We start from the raw sequence: 22,474 nt of genomic DNA on the forward strand, positions 1-22,474 counted from the left end.
GCTTTTATTTACTCTAGGGCCGAAAGGAGATACTGCCCCTACACAAGTGACCACTTCCTGGGCTCTGAAATGCACAGGGACCGCTTTCCTGGTGCCTCACTCTGTCTCCCTCAATGTTTACACTCGCCGTGGCCGGCCCTGGCCCCAGGTGGCTTTCTGCTGAGGCTGTCCATTAACAGTGTTCCTGACCTGTCCCTGGTTGTCGACAGAGCCTTTCCAGGAGCCCCTTTTATGGGTTTTTGCTGTGTGCCTGGTGGCGTGCAAAGGATTCTATGGCCATCCTCCCAATCACCCTGTGCGGTGCCAACAGACGGCTGCCCCTATTTCCAGAGGAGGAAACAGGCTCTGTGAGGGACAGTAAGTGCCTGGGCTGGCATCAGGGCAGCCTGGGCAACCCTAACCCTGGTCTCCCGGAGACCAGTGGGTCACTTCAGGGAACAGCATGAGGCTGGCTGGAGCCGAGGACACGGGCCCGGGTGGGAGGGAGTGCAGCCCATGGGGTTGGAGATAACAGGGTCAGCGGGAGGCGAGGGACAGTGGCCGCTGAGCTAGAGACACTCGCAACCAGGGCTGGATAGAGGCTCCAGAGCAGGCCGGGGCACAGAGCTGGAACCGGAGGATGACCATGGCGGGGGAGGAGGGGCGTGACGCCTGTGCCGGACACGAGGCAGGAGGACAGTGCAGAGACTCCGGGCTGTACCCACGTCCCAGGAGCGGTCAGGGGTCGAGAACCATAACGTCCTGTGCAACCAGATACTGATAAACCTGGGCAGCCACAACGGGCAGAGAAGATGCCCTGAGGAGTCCTTGTCTCGGTCCTGCCGGGCGTTCAGGGTTCCCGGGAAGTGCTGAATGCATCAGACGGAACCCTCGAGAGAGAACCGGTCCCAAGCCGGCAAATGCAAATGCCATTCAGCCCATCTCGGCGGGCCGCATGCGACAAGGGAGGACACAGAGCCTTTGCTGAGAGTTCACCTCCTGGCACCGAGGAGCTGCAGCTGGGGGCGGTTGATTCCACGCTCCCCTCCTCTGGGCAGCCTTCCTAGCTTGCACGCCTGCTGCTCAGTGGCCTGGGAGCTCCCGCCCTGTCCCTGTCCCGTCACCGAGGGTCTGCCGGGCCACCTCCAGGACAGTCTAGGACAGTGTGGAGGACCGCCAGGCTCTGCTCTGGGGCTGCCCGCTAAGTCCGGTTGTGGTGCAGGTATCCGAGTCCAGCCTTGGTGCTGAGGCTGCAGGATGACCCCTCTGGAGCACAGGCTGAGCCACCGCTCCCCGGAAAGCCCTGGGGGCTCTGCTTGCCCGCTCCGCGGCCTGGCTGCCCAAGGTGGAAGCTTCACGATACCCAATAGCCACGTGGTATTAGGGACAGGGGGCTGGGGAGAAGGCGGATGTCCCCCATCTTCCAGGGTGCCACAGTGCACCAGCAAAGACGACTCAAGGAGGTGTTCTGACCCTCGTGGGGGAGTCCAAAGCGCTTGATGGCCTCGGGGCCCTGGGAGTGTAGCCTGGAGAGGCGGGGCAGCCCAACCACAGGGCTCTCCATTGGGGTCACTGGGAAAGAGGATGTGGAGGCGAGGCGGAGTTATACCCTCGAGAGGGGCCGGGCAACTCCTCCGTGTGTGGTGCAGGCGGCAGGGGTGGGGGTCCAAAAGCTGTCCAGGAAGGAGCAGGCAGGAAGGCAGACAGAAGGCGCCCCACCCAGCTGGGCTCTCCCCTTTACCACAGGGGCTGGGGAGCTACAGGGCAGTCATGGCAGATCTGAAGCCGGCTACAGCCAATGCCCAGCTGCAGTCGCCTAGACCTGTCAAGCGGGGAACCCCCTGGGGCCCCGGCTTCCTGGGGCTGGAGGCAGCTATGAAGGCTGGGCAGGGCCACCTTCCACTGAAGCCCGCTGGCCTCAGGCAGCCACCAGTAGGTGCAGAGGCAGGGTGAGAAGGCAAACAGAGCAGATCCGAGGGCTTGCTGCAGAGAGAACATGCCACACACATTCTCCCAGATGCATGAGGAAACTAAACCGCCAGAGACTACAGCCCAGGGGGAGAGCGGGCAGCCCGGGCCCCCCCACCCCAATCTGGAAACCACCCGTCCTGGGGTGCCTGACCCCGCCCTGGCTATGGCTCTGGTAAGTCACGACGCCCGCAGGCCTCGGCCGCTAGGGCACGCGGTGGGCTCTGCCGACAGGAGCCCTCAGGGATGGGGGCAGCCACGTGGCCTTCCTCCCGCGTCCATCAAGTACACAGACTTTATTCGGGACACGCACGAGATGCCGGCTGCGCCAGCCAGGAGGCGCGAAGGCAGGAGCCCTCCGCGGGAACTCGCCTCGACCTCAGGCTGCTGACGCGCGGCCCCGCGCCCGCTACTCCCGGTAGTGCACCCTCTGGTGCTGGATGAGCTGGGAGCTCTGGCCGAAGGCTTTGCCGCAGGCGCCGCAGGCGAAGGGCTTCTCGCCCGTGTGGGTCCGCAGGTGCCGGAAGAAGTGCGAGCGGCCGCGGAAGGCCTTGCCGCAGTCGGGGCACTCGTAGGGCTTCTCGCCCGTGTGGATGCGCTGGTGCTCGATGAGCACCGAGCTCCAGATGAAGGCCTTGCCGCACTGGCTGCAGGCGTACGGCTTCTCGCCCGTGTGCAGCCGCTGGTGCCGCACCAGGTTGGAGCTCTGGCTGAAGGCCTGGCCGCACTCGCCGCACTCGTACGGCTTCTCGCCGTTGTGGATGCGCAGGTGCTGCGTGAAGTGCGAGCTGTGGCTGAAGGCGCGGCCGCACTGGCCGCACTCGTAGGGCTTCTCGCCCGTGTGGATGCGGTGGTGCTGGATGAAGCCCGACCAGCCGCGGAAGCGCTTGCCGCACTCGTGGCAGGCGTAGGGCTTCTCGCCCGTGTGGATGCGCTGGTGCTTCAGCAGCAGCGAGTTGTACTGGAAGCTCTTCCCGCAGGCCTCACACCTGTGCGGCTTCCCGCCCCGCGGGCCACTCTGCCGGGCCCCGAGGCCCGAGCCCCGGCCGAGGCTGCCCGCCAGCTCGTCGGCGCGCCCCGGGCCGCCCTCTGTCCCCGAGGCTCCCTGCAGCCCGAGGGGCCCACGCCAGGTGCCTCTCTTCTGGGGGCGGGGCCCGGCCCCCGGCGGCTGGCCTAACGGCCGCTCCAGGCTGCACTCCTGCCCCAAGCTGTCCCCACACCTGGGTCTATGGGGAAGGCTCCTCAGAAGGGTCCTGAGCACCCCCGTGTCCTGGTCCACCTCATCTTCAGGATTGTGCGGCTGGGGAGACGACGGGGCCCGCTCGCGCTCCAACTCGGGATCTGAGAAACGGGAGAGGCGGAGAGCACTCAGCCGCCCACCAGGCTGTCCGTCCGCGGGGACCCCCGCCCCGTTCCAGATGACAGCACCAGGGTGAGAACACACAGGGTGCGCACGCATGTGGAGGGGGGAAGCCTGACAGGAGATTCAGACTCAGAGCCAAGCAGAAAAGCCCCTGATCCTGAGGACGCTGCCCACACGGCCCCGGAGCTGCTCCACGGATCCCCAGAGGACACCCCAAGGGCTTCTCTAGGGGAGAGAGGCGGGGGGTGGGGTGGGGAGGGAGAGAAACGAGGAGCTGAGGGCCTGGATGAGCGAAGCCCCAGGGGAAGGGGGTGGGGACCAGAGCTCGATTTAGGGGACAAGTGGAGGTCAAGGGCAGTACACAGGGGTGCCAGGATGACTCCCCGATTGCTGGCCAGTGTTGCCAAGTCGGACACTCTAGCCGGACAGGCAGGTGGATATGGGGGTCTGCGCTGCTCTCACAGCCCAGAAAGTGTCAGCAACAAGACCGGGACTGAACGGGGGGAGGGGCTGTGGGGGACAGAAGTGAGCGCTGAGCCAGGGACAAGTGGGGCCCCGGGGCCTGGCAGCGGTGGTGGGCGCTGCACAGAGCCTGGAGTGCAGCAGCCGCAGGTAAACGCGCTTCTGGGCGGGGCCCCGCGTCAGGTTCCGCTTGCTCACCTGGCCAGCAGGTGTCTCTGCCAGCCTGGACCTCCTCCACGTCCCGGAGATCCTCCTCCTGTGGTGGCTGGGAGGGCACCTCAGGGCTGCAGCCGGGGAAGCCTGAGGGTCACAGCGGGGCTGGGGCTCATCTCTCCCTCCTCTAGAACGGGTTGTACCCCCCAACACACCTCGTTGCCCTCTGGAGGCTCGCTGAGTGGGACAGAACACATCTACCTGGGTCCTCGTCCTGGCTACCAAGAGCTGATTTGTGTCCTCGACTGTGAGAGGAGTGAGGCCAGGCCTCCTGTGGGACATGGGGCAGGGAAGGGACCCCGGACTCCCTGACGGCTGCGTGTGAGCAGGGTCCAGGGGCACCACACACCGCAGGGCTTGGACATCCTCCCCGACCAGTTGTCGGCTATTTCCACACCTGGACACCCCCAGACCCTGCCGGGGGGCGGAGCAAGGCTGATGGTTCCATCCCTGCAGGTCCCTGGGGGTCCCCACCCAAACCAGCTTGCCCAGAACTCTGGAGACCATTTTCCTGGCGTGGGATCAAAGGCTCGGAGAGGGAGATAAGGTGACTGACTCCTCTCACACAGGCCTGGCCATCGAGGCTTCTTTTTTTGCACCCCTCATCCCCTAAAGAAACATACTCCAAGGGACTGTCCTCTAGGGAGCCACTGCTCACACAGCTCGACCCCTAGCCTCAAGCACTGCTGCCCGAGTCCCGACCCAAGCACCAGGGTGCAGGAGCCCCAGCGCCCAGTGAGCTGCCTGCCCGCAGTGACGGTGCAGGGAGGCAAGTACCATGTTGATGGCCGTGGAGGTGAAGCTGGGCCTCGTGGCGGTGGCAGGCTCCAGGTGTCTCCGGTGACTCGAAAGTGACAGTGGACAGGACATGAGGGGGCTCCTGACTGTCCCCCAGGGCTGCCATCTTCCCCCAAGGCCTGCTGGAGGACTGCACACCTGGGAGCCGGGGAAACGAAAACCACGGCGACATGAGGGGGTCAGAGGGATGTGCGGGGTGGGGCCGATCAGCCACAGGTGAGCTGGAGGCTCCTCCCCCGGGGGAGGAACTAAGCGCCAGGAGGTAACCTGTGGGGCCCACCGTGCGAGGCCACCGGGGCCCCTGGTGTGTTCTACCATGTGCACAGCACCAGCGCACCCACACGAACTGAACCCAAGCTCTCCCCCCAGCAATGCCCGCAATGTCCTCCCAACCCAAGGCCTTGCCCGTGGAGAAAAGCAAAGCTGGTTCTCCCGGAAAAACTCCCCCGTCACAGCTGGGGGCCGCTGGCCCTGGGGAGCGCAAAGAACTGACTTTGCCTGCCGGAGCAGGAACGTCCTAGGTTAAATCTTAACGAGACATTTCCAGAGAGGAAAACCCCCCTCAGAGGCCGCAGGCTGGGACCCCTCACATCCCAGCCCCGCCTAGGGTGCTCCGAGCCTCCTCTGGGGTCAAAGATACTTTTCTTTAGTCTGGTTTGCCGGAATAGGTTGGTCTAAAATGAGGATTTTTCTTTCACACTTCCATGAAGTAGGAGGCCTTATCTGGGAGTGAAACGGGGCAGGGGAAGGATGAAAGGTAATGTACATCCAATAACGGCGCAGGCAGTACCTGCTTCAAGGAAGCAGGGAGGCAGACGCCACAGGGCTCCTCACCAGTGGGGGCCTCCTGGGTCAGCCCCCGACCTCAGCCCCTAAAGATGGGAAGGATCACCCACAGCCAGGTAAGTAGACACACGGTGGGTCTGCAGTGCTGACATCTGGGTATGCCACATTTTAAATATCTGGGAAAGGGCACGGTCACCCCTAGCCGGGCTCTGAGGGGAGGTGGCGGTCACGAAGGGACGCCAGTGCAAACGTCTACGCTGCTGCAACAGGCTGAAGGCAGAGGGGACACAAACGGCACCGGCCCAGGAGCAAACCCTCCTCCACCCCGCCTCCCAGCTTGGAGCCTGTGCGCCGCCGGAAAGAGCCCGAACTCGGGGCGCTTGGCAGCGGAGAGCAGGGTGCCCCGGCTGAGTCCGGCCACGGACCTCGGGCCAGGGGCAGCTCTGAGCCTCTTTTCCATCTGCAAAGTGGGCATCACCACAGCTCCCGTCCCTGGGGTTCCGGGCGCGTGGGGAGGCGCCCCGCAAACGGACACCCGCGATCGTCAGGGGCCAGTGTGCCCCCTGCACAGTGTGCCCCCTGCACACTGCGTCCCGCCATCCGCGCCCCCCACGCCCGGCCGAGGCCAAGGTCTCGGCGGCTGCGGGGACAACGCGCGAGCGCGGGCTGGGCCGAGGGTGTCCCGCAGCCGCCACCACCGCCGCCCGGCGCCCACTCACCTTCCGATCGGGAGGTGGCCGCCAGCCCGCCCACCGGCCGGAAGTGCTCCCGCGCCCCGCCCGCCCGGCCTCGCGCACTTCCGGGACGCTCTAGGTCCCCGGCGGACCGGTGCCTTGGTGACCTCGGGGGCTATGGGCGGGGCAAGAGGACACCTCGGGGTTCAGGCAGGAGGGAGACGGGGAGATGGCAGGGGAGAGGAGGGGGCTTGTGATGGAAATGCACACAACCTAATTCTCCTTGGATGTGTCCTCCCCGATGGTGGACAGCGGTGGCCGTGGGCCGGACTTTCACCCTTTCTCGTCTTCAGTCTGTCCCGCTGGTTCAGTTTCAGAGGGATGGGGGCAGCCTTCTGTTTCCCATGAGGGTGGACAGGCCTGAGGGGTTCTAATTACTCCCATGGAGACTTTTAGCCAATCACCATTTTTCTTCCCACCTCTGCCCCACTGTCAGGGTTACCCGCGACCCCATCCCCAGGCCCTGCCAGCCTTCTCAGCCTGGACGTGCACCTTGTCAAGTGTGTAGGCTTCTGCCGAAAGCTGCTTCTCCTCATTTTCCAGCTTCTGAAGCCTCCAGCCGACAGCGCTTACTCTTCTCTCTCCGGCCTCGTGAATCTTCTCTTTGGCCCTTCGCCTAAGTCACGGATCTAACTCGGGTCCCCACCCTCAGCATCCTGGGCTCTTTAGGACGCTGAACAGCTTCCCTGCCCCCCGCAACTGACAATAGTACCTCCCCTCAGTTGGGACAACCAAAAAAATGTCCCCAGGTGTTGCCAACGTCCGCTCCTGAGGGCAGAATCGCCCCTCGTGAGAACATCTGCTCTAACAGAGGCAAAGTGAGCAGGGGCACAGAGGGGAGGACTGACAGAGCGCGTCAGAGCTCAGGACCTGAACGGGGTGCTGACAGGGTCTGGGGGCAGGCAAGGTCACGTCACACTGTAGGCATGAAGCAACGACAGGGCCTAACTTTGTTTCCCAGGGAAAAATGTCCCCTGCTTTTTGAAAGTTCTCTTTACACCACTTTGCTTTTACAAGAGACCTACATTAGTACCTGTTTTCCAACAAAGCCAAACAGGATTTTAGCTTTTTTTGAATAAAGGCAAAAAGTGAAAACAGCGCTCAGCATTTGTTCTGCAGCAGCTGCAACCGAGGCAGCGAGAGCGGCCCCTGCCGAGCTCCTGTGGGACTGCACTCAGCACCAGGCTGCCGGGGCTGCGAGCCGCGTCTGGGGGCGTCTGCGCTTCGTCTCGATTTGCCCTGTGCGCCGTGAGCAACACGTGTCCTAACAAGGTAACTAAGTGCCTCTTCGCTTTATGCCATTTCGGCCTTGGAAGGTGTCACAGGAACGCTCTGCTTTTGGATAGCAGGGGAACCTGTATCCAGGCTCAGAGAGGGGTGTCTATTGAGGGACACGGTATTTTGCTGAAGCAAGGGGTCATGCCCATCCTAAGTTAGCACATTCCTTTTCTGATTTGTGTGTTGGTCTCTTACAAGTTTGGTTAAGATGAGGCGGCCCCCAAGAGACACATCCAGAGGCAGTGACCAGCTGGGCCTCTGGCTCTGCAGGCCTGGGCCAGACCTTGAGCTGGGAGATGGTCTCTCCCTTGAGGCAGTGGCACCTCCCTGGGGACTCTTGACTGTGGGGAGAGCAGCTGAATGCAGTGAACAGGTCAGAACAGATGTTAATTGTAGGAGAAAACAAGATCCAGAGGCAGCAGGACAAGGAAGCACTGACGGATGCCCAGGGCATCTGGGAAGAAACGTGGGGACCAGCGCAACAGCCGTCTGGGTTAAGAGAACACCGCGTGAAAAGCAAGCCCTGGGAAAGCGAGGAGAGAACAAAAGAGAACATCTACCCCAAAGGTAGACCACACTTGCTTTCCACGGACTGAAGGATGTGAAAATATAATCAAGTAAAAGTTCAACAAATTTGACTAGTTGGAAAGTTGCATTTCTAGGACTAAAAATAACAGTCAGAAACACTAGACTGGGGAAAGCGTCCGCCCCAGCACAGGCCCAAGGCCACCCGCTGTGCACAGGCGTTTGTAGCCCATGGCCACCTCGGTCCACCAGGGGGGCATGAGGAGAGCAGCACCCCCAGTGCTGAAGCTCTCCAGGAAACAAACACGCAGTAACACCAAGAGGCAGGACACTAAAGGCAAACGGGACCAGAATGCTGCGTGGGTGAGGCTGCAGGGACACAGGCCACGCGGGCCCACAGGGAGCTCACAGGTTGTGTCGGACGTACCTGACACCGGGGCGGCCCAGTGCCGAGATCGTGGGGCCGGGGCGCCGGGAGCTCACCCCAAGGGACGGCTGTCCTCAGGCCTTGGAAATCCCCGTCCGTGGAGTCCGCAGCGTCAGCCTCGCCCTGTGGCTGGGCCTGGATCCTGTAGGGGCTCTGGTCAAGGGGAGGACCTCCGGCTCCCGGCTTTGCTGACAGGTGGCTGGAGTTTGTGCGCAAGCAGCCAGGAGGCAGTGAACTTCGAGCTCGGGGCAGGGGTCCTTGAAGACACCGGCTGCCTCTCAGAGCACAGCCCTGACCCCAGGCAGTGGATCTCGGGTCACTCCCGCCCTGTCCCCCGCCATTTCCCTCTCTGGTCCCAACGCTGTTTCCGTGGGCCTCGAGACACCCCCTTTACCCCGCCATCTTTGCTCACTGAAAACCCCACCCTCACCGTGACCTCTGTCTGTGCTGCTCCAGAGCAAATGCCCAAGTGCCCCAGCACCAGGGGCTTCCACTGCAAGCAGGGCGACTCGGAGCCCTGGCCTTGCCCCCAGGGCCCAGGCCAGCCCAGTGTCACTCTGCAGCGCGTCTTGGTGTCTAGCTCACCGGCAGAAGAAAGGAATGATCACATCTCGGTGCCCAAAATGGGGACAGACATGAGCGGCCATTAGAAATAAAGCCCAGGTGACATGCTGGTGCCCAGAGCCTCCCCAGGGGTGCAGTGGACCTGGCGAGGGCGACCTGGGCTGAAGCCCGTCAGCCCCGCCTGCTCCGTGGCCCGCACCGCCAGCTTCCCTCAGGGCACAGGGTCTGGCACGAAGGACCACAGACGTCACGTCCCCGGGACATCCGCAGGTGTCCCCACGCCCGTTCAAGGTCCTCTGTGCCTTCGCTCTGACGCCAGGTCATGCCGTCCCAGCGCCCTCCGTGCTGGCCCCGGCAGCGGGGAGCCTGCGCGGTAACTCAGGTGCCCTGACGTGTTTCTGCGGTCGCTGCTTTAACCGTTCTCCCGTGTTCAGTGGGGAGGGGACACCCTGAAGGGCGTTTGCCGGGACAAGCTCCGAGGCCAAGGAGGTTCTGACTTGGCCTGAGCTGTTTCCTCCTGGAGCCTGTCCTACAGCACTCCTGGCTGAGGGGCAGGGGCTGAGCGCCTCAGAATCTCGAGACAGCTCCCTGCGGTTGCTTCCCCTTCTCATCTCACTGCCTTCACGCGGCCTATCAGACGGAACACTTCCCTCCACCTCCACCTGACCCGACGGCAGGCACTGCCCGAGGGTGGAGTGTCTGCTGCCCGGCCACCTGCCCTGCGGTGACAATGCCTGCCCTGTAGTGACAGCGCCCGCGCTGCAGTGACAGCCCTCCGCGCCGCGTCCCCGCACGCCCCTCCTGCAGCCTAGCATGTGCACCGCAGGGGTGTCCTTTCTTACCACGGCCTTTCTCTTCCCTTCCTTCTTGATCTCTGTTCCTCCCTGGAGCTCAGGAACGTGGAAGTTTTGCTAGTTGTGAGGTTCTTTTTCATGCATATTTCATCAGGAACTTCTTGCTTTGGGGCGGATCCGCTTTCACAGCCGAAAAAGGACAGAAATACCTTTTGAATAAATAAAGAAGCGCAATTATCACCTGGTTGATAATTGGGAAGTTATCAACAGTTGGGCAATGCCAACGGTGTGAATAAGGCCAGGCTCTGGGCACATGGACACGCGGAGGCTGGTACTTGGTGGGGATAACGGCCACAGGGGCTGGAGGAGAGCAAGGTAGGGAAGGGGGCGCGGGCTGTGGCTCAACCCATGTATCCCACCCTGGGTGGCAACAAGATTTCAAGGAAAGTGCTTCAAAACTTGGGACTTCCCTGGTGGCACAGTGGTTAAGAATCTGCCTGCCAATACAGGAAATACGGGTTCAAGCCCTGGTCCAGGAAGGTCCACGTGAATATTAATAGTGATGGCAGAAGCTCTGTACTGCTCTTTTTCAAAGAGAACGCGGTTTAACATTTAACCTTAAGGTTTAATTTGCTATAGACTGTTTTGTTCTTTGATTTTTATTTTATATTGGAGTATAGTTGATTTACAATGTTGTGTTCGTTTCAGGTGTACAGCAAAGTGATTCAGTTATACATACATATATGTGTGGGTATATATATATATTCTTTTTCAGTTTCTCTTCCCATATAGGTCATTACAGAGTATTGAGTAGAGTTCCCTGTGCTCTACAGTATGTCCTTGTCAGTTATCAATTTTCATATATAGTAGTGTGTATATGTTAATTCCAACCTCCTAATTTATCCCCCCCCCTTTCCCCTTTGGTAACCGTAAGTTTGTTTCCTAAGTCTGTGAGTCTATTTTTGTTTTGTACATAAGTTCATTTGTATCATTTTCTTTTAAGATTCCACAAATAAGTGATATTATATGATACTTGTCTTTCTCTTTCTGACTTACTTCACTTAGTATGATAATCTCTAGGTCCATCCACGTTGCTGCAAATGGCATTATTTCATTCTTTTTTATGGCTAATAGTCCATTGTATATATATATACCACATCTCCTTTACCTTTTCCTCTGTCAATGGACATTTAGGTTGCTTCCATGTCTTGGCTATTGTAAATAATGCTATAATGAATATTGGGGTGCATGTATCTTTTGAAATTATGGTTTTCTCTGGATATATGCCCCATAGTGGGATTGCTGGGTCGTATGGTAGTTCTATTTGTAGTTTTTTAAGGAGCCTCCATGCTGTTCTCCATAGTGGCTGCACCAATTTACGTTCCCACCAACAGTGCAGGAGGGTTCACTTTTCTCCACACCCTCTCCAGCATTTATTATTTGTAGACTTTTTGATCATGGCCATTCTGACCAGTGTGAGGTGAAACCTCATTGTAGTTTTCATTTGCATTTCTCTAATAATTGGTGATGTTAAGCATTTTTCATCTGCTTTTTGGCCATCTGTATGTCTTCTTTGGATAAATGGCTATTTAGGTCTTCTGTCCATTTTTTTTTTTTGTGGTATGCGGGCCTCTCACTGTTGTGGCCTCTCCCGTTGCGGAGCACAGGCTCCGGACATGCAGGCTCAGCGGCCATGGCTCACGGGCCCAGCCGCTCCACGGCATGTGGGATCTTCCCGGACTGGGGCACGAACCCGTGTCCCCTGCATTGGTAGGCGGACTCTCAACCACTGCGCCACCAGGGAAGCCCTGTCCATTTTTTTTTATTGGGTTTTTTGATATTGAGCCACATGAGCTGTTTCTATATTTTGGAGATTAATTCCTTGTCGGTTGCATCGTTTGCAAATATTTTCTCCCATTCCGTGGGTTGTCTTTTTGTTTTGTTTATGGTTTCCTTTGCTGTGCAAAAGCTTTTACGTTTGATTAGGTCCCATTTGTTTATTCTTGTTTTTATTTTCATTACTGTAGGTGGATTCAAAAACATCTTGCTGCAGTTTATGTCAAAAAGCGTTCTGCCTATGTTTTCTTCTGAGAGTTTTATAGTATCCGATCTTACATTTAGGTCTTTAATCTATTTTGAGTTTATTTTTGTATATTGTGTTAGAAAATGTTCTAATTACATTCTTTTACATGTAGCTGTCCAGTTTTCCCAGAACCACTTATTGAAGAGACTGTCTTTTCTCCATTGTATGTTCCTGCCTCCTTTGCATTGATTAATTGACCATAGGTGTGTAGGTTTATCTCTAGGCTTTCTATCTTGTTCCATTGATCTATAAGTCTGTCTTTGTGCCAGTACCATACTGTTTTGATGACTGTAGCTCTGTAGTATAGTCTGAAGTCAGGGAGCCTGATTCCTCCAGCTCTGTTTTTCTTTCTCAAGATTGCTTTGGCTATTCAGGGTCTTTTGTGTTTCCATACAAATTTTAAGGTTTTTTTGTTCTAGATCTGCAAAAAATGCCATTGGTAATTTGATAGGGATTGCCTTGAATTTGTAGATTGCCTTGGGGAGTATAGTCATTTTGACAATACTGATTCTTCCAGTCCAATAACATGGTATATCTTTCCATCTGTTTGTGTCAGTTTTGATTTCTTTCATCAGCATCTTGTAGTTTTTGGAGTACGGGTCTTTCACCTCCTTAGGTAGGTTTATTCCTAGGTATTTTATTCTTTTTGATATGTAGGCAATGGGACTGTTTCCTTAATTTCTCTTTCTGATCTTTTGTTGTTATAGAAATGCAACAGATTTCTATGTATTAATTTTTTATTGTGCAACTTTACCAAATTCATTGATGAGTTCTAGCAGTTTTCTGGTGGCATCTTTAGGATTTTCATGTATAGTATCATGTCATCTGCAGACAGTGACATTTTTACTTATTCTTTTACAATTTGGATCCCTTTTATTTCTTTTTCTTCTCTGATTGCCGTGGCTAGGACTTCCAAAACTATGTTGAATAAAAGTGGCCAGCGTGGACATCCTGTCTTGTTCCTGATCTTAGAGGCAATGCTTTCAGCTTTTCACCACTAAGTATGATGTTAGCTGTGGGTTTGTCATATATGGCCTTTATTAAGTTGAGGTATGTTCCCTCTGTGCCCACTTTCTGGAGAGTTTTCTTTTTTTTAAATCATAAATGGGTGCTGAATATTATCAAAAGCTTTTTGTGAATCTATTGAGATGACCATATGGTTTTTATTCTTCAGTTTGTTAATGTCGTGTATCACACTGATTGATTTGCGAATATTGAAAAAGCCTTGCATCCCTGGGATAAATCCTACTTGATCATGGTGTATGACCCTTTTAATGTATTGTTGGATTTGGTTTGCTAGTTATTTTGTTGAGGATTTTTGCATAGTATCAGTGATACTGCCTGTAATTTTCTTTTTTAGTGGTATCTTTGTCTTGTTTTGGTATCAGGGTAATGGTGGCCTCGTAGAACAAATTTGGGAGTGTTCTTTCCTCTGCAATTTATGTCGTCTATGCATCTCTGAATTTATGTCATCTATGAAAGCAATCTGTCTGGTTAGAGGATTCTTCAGGCTATTTCCTCGAGTTGGCTTCAGTAACTCATCTTTCTTCTATAACCCACTTCATTTGAGTTCTCACATCTCTTGGTTCGACAGTTTATCCTTCTAATCTCTGATGTATCTGCCATTATCCTCCCCTTCTCACTCCTAATGGAGCTCTCCTTCTCACTCCTAAAGGAGCTCCTTTGCTCCTTCCTTCTCTCTTTCTGGATTCCACTGCCAGGGAATGTCAATTTTCATAGTCCTGTCAGAGCACCAACTTTTATTAAAAATGCTCTCCATTCCCATTAGTCGTATTAATTTCTATAATTTATTGCCTCCATTCTACTTTGAGTTTATTCTGTTGGCCTTTTTTCACTTTTAAAGTTGGATGCTTAGCTTGTTGATTTCCAGCTCTTCTGCTGGTCACATAAGGCTACAAATTTCCGTTTGGCTTTAGTTACACCAGAATTTCTGGCAAGTTGTATTTTCATTATCATCCAGGTTTAAGTATTTTATAACTTTCATTATATTTTTTTCTTCTCTCTTTTAAAAAATTTATTTATTCTTGGCTGTGTTGGGTCTTCGTTGCTGTGTGCAGGCTTTCTCTAGCTGCAGTGAGCGGGGGCTACTCTTTGTTGTGGTGTGCGGGCTTCTCATTGTGGTGGCTTCTCTTGTTGCAGAGCACAGGGGGCTTCAGTAGTTGTGGTGCGTGGGCTCAGTAGTTGTGGCTCATGGGCTCTAGACAGAGGTTCAGCAGTTGTGGTGCACGGACTTACTGCTCCGTGGCATGTGGGATCTTCCCAGACCAGGGCTCGAACCCATGTCCCCTGCATTGGCAGGTGGATTCTTAACCACTGCGCCACCAGGGAAGCCTATGTTTTTCTTCTTTGACTCAGGCTACTTAGAAGGTTTTCTTTTTCTGGAATTTGGGTTTCATTTGAAGAGCAATAGAAAAAAAACCCAAAAAACAAGAAACCCATCAAAACAGATTTATCTGAAAGATTTGGGTTCAGTGCTTGGTGGTGATGTGATGTCATAATGGTTAACTCAGAAGAAATGGGAAATGAGCCTGTCTGTCTGAACCAAAATGACAGGAGGCAAAAAAGACGGTGGACTGATTTTAGTTTGATTGTGTGATTTATTTTCTCATGTCTCTCTTGTTTTCCTGGCTGATTTCATTCTCTTGAGAGAGGGACTGACGGCTGTCTGCTTGCACAGCCGCCTCTCATGCCTGTGGAAAAATGTCCCCTCACTAAGGACACTAACACGTGACCGGAGCTGACAGCGGCTGAACTGGGGGTCAGCACGGCACTGAGGTCACACACAGTCACTGACCAGGCTGAGCACTGTCAATGCCTCCAAGTCATCTCTGAGGAACCATAGGCACAAGGAGGTGAAGGACGGGCCCAAGGTCCCACATCTCCAAGGCACGAGGGTCGAGTCAGTAACCCCTGGCTCCAGAGACTATGCTCTTTGCCACCTGCTTCCTCTCTAGAACTCGAAGACACCAGATTAGAATGCTTCTTCTCTCCCATCAAATTGGCGAGATTAAAACCCACCTGCTACCTGTGCACTGCTGGGGCACTTATGCAGCACAACCTGGGGGAAGGTAATTTGCCAGAATGATCTCCCTGTCAGCTCATTTCTGGCAACCCGTCCTGTTGGCCCTAAATGTGGAGATGTTTACTGCCTTGTTTTTATTGACCTAAACTGGAAACAGCCTACATGCCTTTGTTAGGAGAAGGTTAAGTCAACGTTTTATTTAATGGATCATTACGCAGCCACAAAAAATGCTTCCCATTGGTATTAACGTGGAAACATAATAACATAGAAAATGAGAATTTTTCTATAGTACATGTGATGTGTTGTAATTTACGGTACATTTATACAATATTTTATATATAACAATATATCCATCATGGTATATTATAAACCATCATAAATAAAAACCAAACCAAACCGAAGCAGATGCAGACACCCCTGGAACGTGTCACATACCCTTCATCTGAAACTGGCCAAATCCGGCCCACCGCCTGCTTCTGTAAATAAAGGCTTATTGGCCGTTTCTGTGCTGTAATTGCTATGGCATGTCATGGCTGAGCTGAGTTGTGGCAGAGACCTTATGGCTACAAAGCCAAGAACAGTTATTATCTGTCCCTTAACAGAAAGTGTTTGTCAACCTGCCAATCTGCATTGTTGTTATTGCTTCTTTGCTCAGCCTTTGAGAGCAAACTGCAGATGTCATGACCCTGTGGCCCTTAAGACCTCAGCATGCATCTTTCACGACAAGGACGTTGTCTGGGATGGCTGCAGGCCATCAAACCAGGGAGCTTTGACACTGATGTGCCCCCCCACCTCCCCTGTGGACAGTCTAGACCCAACGTTTGCCAAATGTCCCAGTGACCTCCTTTATAGCAACCTTTCCCCACCCAGGATCACAGGTGTGTTTTCCCTGAGCCAGACCCTGGCACCTGTTTGAACAACTTTGCCTCATCACATCTCCAGTTCTGGGACTGTGAGAGCAGGATCACAGGTCACACCTGGGGCCTGCCTGTCGGGGTAGGAGGAGGGCCTGCCGAGCTGTGAAGCAGAGGTGCGAGCTCAGGTAGAGCTGTTATAACGTCATAGCTTTTAGAAAGAACAAGAGTACAAATCTTAACCTGGAGGGATGTTTCCACTGGGAGCACTCTCTCCTGTCTCCTGATGGAGGGGCCCCCAAGATCAAGGCCATTATTAGTTTTCTGGGTCTAAAGAGCTGAAAATGTAGGTGTCAACATTTTCCTGATAAAAAGCCCTATTACTTCCTGGATAACAGTCACCTCACCCCTCTTATACTGTGCTGGAATTCTGGGACAAACCACACCCTCGCCCAGGAGAACATGGAGCCCATCCAGACCACTCTTGGAGGGAAACCAAGGGCAGGCACAGCATGTGGATGTGAAGGGGGTAGGATGGAAGCTGGGGGCCAAGCACAGAGAAGTGGAACTAACCTGCACGGAGAGCTGGCCCTGGGGGGCAGGCCCACCGTCTCGTGTCTGAAAGGCCGCATGGCAGGCAAAGGCTGCATCCAAGCTGCCGTCAACATCCCGGGGCCTCACACGGCCAGGGCAGGAAGCGCCCACAGTGGCAGCATTTAGTGTCCTGAGTGGTCCACCTGGTAAGTCAAGGCTGCTCAGCTGGGATGATGGCTGATGTGGGAGGACACACAGAGAGCCCAGTTCCTGGGAGCAGGGGCCAAGTTCAAGGAATGGTTCTCCAGAGAGGAGGGAAGGCAGAGGACAAAGCACAGCACCGCCACCAGAGCCAGCCAGGGGGACACTGGGGTCCCCAGTGCTCGCTGCGGAAGCACTGCCATCCAGCTCAGGGCCACAGGCCTCCTGCCGGGCTGCATGGAGATGGACTTGGGACCCAGTGGGCCAAAGGTCTGCAGCACAGTCTTCAAAGGAGCCAGTGGGAGGGCCGAAGCCAGCATGGGAGTCACAGGCGGAGGTGGCAGTGGGAGGTGCTGACTGTGCTCGGGTCTGAAGCCTGTCCCCTGGACAGCAGTTTGTACACTCGCCTCCCTGGTGCCACAGCTGTGAGGAGCTGCCTTGTTATCATGATGTCTTGCCCTGGAGATTCTCTAGACCAGAAAGGTCTCTGGCCACACCGGTGTTTGCTGACCTGGCTGGGGCGGTTTTCCTGGTGACGGCAGGACCCCCAGCCCGATCAGACGCCAGGGAGGAGGAGCCCCAGGCAGGCCTGCCAGGACAGTTTTCGCGGGCACAAAGCTCTGAGTCTGGATGGCTTGCCCACACTCAGTGCTTCTTCCGTGGGTGACGTTTCCGATGGCGAATAAGACATGAGCTGTAGGCAAAGGTTTTCCCACATTCCTTACATTCGTACGGCTTCTCTCCAGTGTGGGTTTTCTGATGTTTTAGGAGATTTGAGCCACAGTTAAAGGCTTTGCCGCACTCACTGCACTTAAAGGGCTTTTCTCCGGTGTGAATCCTCCGGTGCTTGGTCACGTCGGAGCTGTGCCTGAATGTCTTCCCGCACTGGGCGCACTGGAAGGGCTTCTCTCCAGTGTGGACTCTCTGGTGGCGAACGTGATCCGTCTTGTGCTTGAAGACGCGCCCACATTCGCTGCATTCGTAGGGCTTCTTCCTCTGGAAGGGAGTGAACACAGGAACCCCCTCAAAGTCATCTTTAAATGTAGCACTGAAGGCCTCAAACATGTGTTCCTCGTCCTCACGACTCAGGCTGGGTTCCTTACTGTGCTTTTTGGCCAAAGTGGATCTCTGGTTTGGCTTCTTTTTCCTAGATGCTTTATCTTCCTTGGGAGTGTCCTTCTGAACACGTACTTCTTCCTCTGGGGTCTGTGCCTTCTTTTTTTTGCCTGTGGGCTTTTCCATCCTTCTTGTCCCCAGGAGAGAGGAAGGACCACTGGAAGCCGGCAAGGGCCAAGGAGAATGACCAGCAGCAAAATTCTCCAGCCTTACGAATTTCCTTGTAACTCCACTTCTTCAGAAAGGTCTTGCTTTAGACACAACACTGTATTTTCCCAAGCTGGTAACTGCAGTTCTGGAACAGAAACTCTGCAACAAAGAGAAGAGCACCAACAACCCTTCTGAGGCTGGAGAGAAACAAGACCACAAACATTAGATTAAACGAGTGTTTGGGAGGAACACAGCCATGAGGTCTTTGAGTGCTGAGTTATGAAGGGGCAGATGGGCAGGGAAGGGGTGGGGGAGGCATGGGAACATGGCCCCATTCCCTTCCCTGCTCACGTATCCCACCTGGACATCTAACGAGTCTCAGGCTGGACATGACCAAACAGAGCACTTATTTCCCAGAAACCCACCCCCCACAACCTCACTGTTCCCAGTTTTCCTCATCTCAGTAGATGGCATCATCGTTTACTCAGTTGCTAACTGAGGAATTCTTTTTTTCTTTAATAAATAAATTAATTAATTTTTGGCTGCGTTGGGTCTTTGTTGCTGCGTGCGGGCTTTCTCTAGTTGTGGCGAGCGGGGACTACTCTTCGTTGCGGTGCACGGGCTTCTCACTGAAGCGGCTTCTCTTGTGGTGGAGCACAGGCTCTAAGCGCGCGGGCTTCAGTAGTTTTGGAATGTAGGCTCAGTAGTTGTGGTGCATGGGCTTCATTGCTCTGCGGTATGTGGGATCTTCCCGGACCAGGGCTCGAACCCGTGTCCCCTGCATTGGCAGGCAGATTCTTAATCACTGCGCCACCAGGGAAGTCCCAACCAAGGAATTCTTATTCCTCTGCCAGGGGCCAGCATCTCCACACCTGCGTCCAGTAGGACTCATGTGTACCATGGACCAACGACTGCCGCGTGGTCCCCAAACTGGAGTTTTCCCAGCCCTTTACTTGCTCCTTCTCCACTTCTTGTATTTGGGGCCAGACAACGTGCTTTTGGAGTTACAGGCTGTGGGAGCCACATGTGACCCTCATGGAAGGTACCTCCCATCACTTGGAGCCTGGATTCTGAGCTGGATGAAACTCGCTCCCACCCTCATCCCAGCCCTCCCCTGGGTCCATCCTCCACAGAGCAGCCAGTGAACCCCCGTCACATCTCTGCCCAAATCCCCACTGGCTCCCCTCACACTGCTGCCCCTGTGTTTCCCCCCCGCCCCAGCCATCCTTAGGTTTGCCACACATTCCTTCCTGCCTCAGCACCTGGGTGCTCCTAGAAACAGGTCCTGAGAGGAGGTGTTGGTGGTGCTGGCCCCTCACTCCTTCAGAGCTCTGCTCTGAGGGCCCTTCTCAGGCAGTCCTCCCTGACCCCACTCCCTGGTTCCCTTACCTGGCTCCCATTCTCCTTGTGGCACTTAACTGGAGCCAACTCATCCACTGAAGGCCAAAACCCCAGGGAACAATCAACTACGATCTTGCTTGCATTGTCTAAAAAATCTGACATTCTCTGTCTCTAATCCCATCTAAAAGAATTCCAACTTCACCACGAGTTCAAACAGGAATCAGTCGGTTCCAGTGGTAGGTGCTTGTAGAAGCGTCACCAGCATGGCTCACGTCTCATTGGTTAAGAACCTTCATCTATTGCTTTTCTGTATTATTTCTGAGTTTTGTTGACCTGCCTCTTCCCTCAGCGCTAACTAATGCAATTCCAGGATAAAGCCTTGACAAGCTTCAGGCTCTTTAACTGCTAGCAAAAGAAATCCTCCACAAGATTAGGAGAAAACACTTTCCAAAGAAAGCAGATCGTGTTCTGAGTCCTCAAGTCATCCCTGAGAAGACCTCCCATGACCTGTGCTGGTCGCCCGATCTACTGGGAGGTCCATCTCCTGACAGGCTGTCTCACCCTAAAACGTGGTGCTCTGGGTGATAATGTCCCAAGTGACATACGTTTTGAGGTACAAATGCTTTGAATTCCCTTTAAGTTAAAGGGGGTACTTGGGCTTTCACCCACTCTCCCATGCACAGAGGCAACGCATAAAATGACTGGACAGGTTTCCCAACTTGACAAGAGTTTGAGAGTCTGGTTTCTTCTAAACGAAAATGCTTAGATACACCTGACTTGGATTCAGGTAAACGTCATTCTCTGAAGGCTCTATTGGAGGTAGCTTCTGGGAGGTAGCATCAGGTGAGAGCCAGAATTGAGGGTGATGGAAGGCCATCTAGGCTGAGGGAAGCATGCACAAATATGGGAGCATCTCTGCCGGGGAGGTAGGCGGAACCAGGGCAGAGGATCACCGCCCCAGTCAGCCAGGCTGGAGTTTGAGCTCAGGTGTAGGAAACAGATGAGAACCAAGAACCAACAGGAAAGTGCTATCAGCCCTCTGGCCCACGGCTCCCCAGGGAAGGCGCAAACTCAGCTTGGCTCTGTACTGACCCATTTGATGGAGAGGGGTGGTCCTTGAACCCACTGAGCCCGACAACTGCCGGCTGTGCTCCAAGAACTGTGCCCCCACCAGGACTCCCGTCACTCCACGTGTGGCTTGTCACTGACGTGGCAGTCTCCCGACGAGCCGAGGGCTCTTCAGGGCAAGGATCGTGTCTTTTTCATCCTTGAATCCCTAGTTACTTGGCTGTAGCCTGCACATACTGCTGCTCAGGAAACATTCTAGATAATCGTCTTGTCTGCCTAACTCAAGCTGGCAGGTGCTTAATGGCAGAGACTGGACGTACTCACTTCTCTAAGTCCCGTGCACACCAAGGAATAAAATATTTAATTATTAAAAGCGGCGTAGACCTGAGGTCATTGTCTTGGTCTTTTCGTTTCACAGGCCTGTAGGCCTGATGACTGCTACAGCCACGCAGAAAACTCAATCCACCTTGTCAGAGCAGACGAGAACCCTGGCCTAAAGGCCGGGGTGCTGGTACCTGCTGTGCGACTCCAGTGTAGCTCCTTCACTCTCTGTGCCAGGCCTCTTGTAACATGAAGCTTTGGGTATCCCCCTGCAGCAGGATACTCCGTGGTAACCTCACTTGTCCTCAGAAGCCGGGGTCTAAGGGAGAGGCTGGATTACTAGTGGTGGGAGATCCAAGGGCAAACATGCACCCAAGCAGTGTGTGGGCCCGCATTGGTGTCGAAGCCAAGGAGAGGGCGCCGCCTGACAGAGCCTCGCCAGCCTTGGGCCCGAGGACTCCACCTCGATCCGCACGGAGCTGGTCTTCGAGCCTCGCCCTCCTCCCCGCGGCGCCCAGGAGCCTAGAAAGGAGTGCCGTTGCTCTGGGCAGGGGGCCCACGCGACGCCAGAGGGACCCAGTGAATTCCTGCATGGAGGCTGGGGCGGGCGCGCCCCACGCAGGGTCCCCGGGCCAGGAGGGACGCTTCGTCCCCGAGCCCCGCCGCACCCCAGCTGCCCAGCGCCGGGAAGCTGCACAGCCGAGCAACCCCGCCCATGCGCCGGCCGGAAGGGCCCGCCCCTGGCCCGGTCCCTTCCGGCGTCGCTCTAGGAGGCGAGGGCCCGGGCCTCTCTGTGGTGCTCCCGGGAGGGCTCCGCCCCTCAGCTGGTTTCCCATTTCAGGCGATCCCCGCTGGTCCACCCGCCCGCTCGCCTTCGGTGCCCGCAGGAAGAGCCCGCTCCCAGCCGGCCGTTTCCGGTGCCGCTCTAGGTGGCGAGGCCCCAGCATCTCGGTGGTGCACCACGGTAGACTCCGCCCCCGAGCCACCTCCTTCCACTCCGCTGGGGTCCCACACGCCCCCTCACGCAGCCACCCCACCGTTAGCTGCACCTCAGTCACCTCTGCGCCCGTTCCCTTACTCTTGTGCCCCCTTCCTCCTGTACTCCATCACTCACTTCAGCCCCCCTCGCTCCCCCCGCGCCCCCTTCCTTCTTCTTGTGGCTCCCCCCACTCACCCCAGCCCCCTCCCTCACTCGTGCCCTCCCTGCCAGCCACCTGTTTGAGTTCCTTAGAGGCAGCAGGCACGCTGTGGCATGCGTTCAGTTGCACTGGCCACTCCCTCTGACTGGGACATTTGTCCCCAGCTGTCTGGTTGGCTAACTCCCACTTCCATCTACTGAGAGCTCACCTCCTAGAGGGGACCCCTGACCACTGACTACCCTGTGTGTATTAGTTTCCTGGTTATCACAAGGTTAGCAGCTTAAAACAATACGTGTTTGTTATATCACAGTTCCTGTGGGACAGGAGTCCAACGAGTCTTAGGTGGTCCTCTGCTCAGTCTGGCAAGGCTGCGGTCATGGTGTCCGCGGGCTGTGTTTTCGGCTGGAGGCGAGACTGTGGAAGGATCTGCTTCCACACTCATGTGGTTGTTAGCAGGCTTCCTTTCCTGGTGGCTGTGTGACTGAAGGCCAGCTTTTTCTGGGCTGTTGGGAGGCTGCCCACAGTTCCCTGCCATGTGGCCCTCTTCATGCTCCTTCAGGGTCAGTGGAGAGCCTCTGGCCCGGGTCTGCTGGGGTGGAGTCTCATATGACCTCACGGTAGGAGCAGCCTTCTGTCAGCTCTGCTGTAGTCTGCTGGCTAGGAGCACGTCCTGGGTGCTGCTTGCACTGTTGGGGGTCACCTTCTGTAATACCACAGCATTCTGCCTCTTTCT

General features: G+C 55.4%; 2 protein-coding genes across 3 annotated transcripts; both read right to left on the reverse strand.

Annotated features, from left to right (window-relative positions):
- Positions 1-2,240: 2,240 nt before the first annotated feature.
- GLI4 (GLI family zinc finger 4) lies at positions 2,241-8,935 on the reverse strand (the record flags this gene model as incomplete). The annotated part of the gene is made up of 6 exons (XM_079901795.1): positions 2,241-3,288; positions 3,971-4,072; positions 4,763-4,921; positions 6,289-6,418; positions 8,534-8,732; positions 8,928-8,935. The coding sequence occupies 6 exons, from the start codon at positions 8,933-8,935 to the stop codon at positions 2,357-2,359; spliced, it is 1,530 nt and encodes a 509-aa protein (XP_079757921.1). The 3' UTR covers positions 2,241-2,356.
- Positions 7,909-21,357, reverse strand: ZFP41 (ZFP41 zinc finger protein). Of its 2 annotated transcripts, XR_013824653.1 has the most exons (4): positions 20,797-21,357; positions 16,445-18,031; positions 9,940-10,100; positions 7,909-8,790 (listed from the first exon to the last, which is right to left on the reverse strand). XR_013824653.1 is itself a non-coding variant. In XM_079902181.1 (2 exons), the coding sequence occupies exon 2, from the start codon at positions 17,846-17,848 to the stop codon at positions 17,252-17,254; it is 597 nt and encodes a 198-aa protein (XP_079758307.1). In that variant the 5' UTR covers positions 17,849-18,031; positions 20,797-21,357; the 3' UTR covers positions 15,864-17,251. The 2 variants fall into 2 exon arrangements, 1 of the variants encoding a protein (XP_079758307.1); XM_079902181.1 differs by lacking the exons at positions 7,909-8,790; positions 9,940-10,100 and having other exon boundaries at positions 15,864-18,031.
- Positions 21,358-22,474: the final 1,117 nt, after the last annotated feature.

Source organism: Stenella coeruleoalba, assembly GCF_951394435.1.
Source record: "Stenella coeruleoalba genome assembly, chromosome: 17".
NCBI classification, from domain to species: domain Eukaryota; kingdom Metazoa; phylum Chordata; class Mammalia; order Artiodactyla; family Delphinidae; genus Stenella; species Stenella coeruleoalba.

Excerpts from the sequence above, each read along its gene's own strand:
- ZFP41 (XM_079902181.1), bottom strand. The coding sequence starts at position 17,848 with ATGGAAAAGCCCACAGGCAAAAAAAAGAAGGCACAGACCCCAGAGGAA.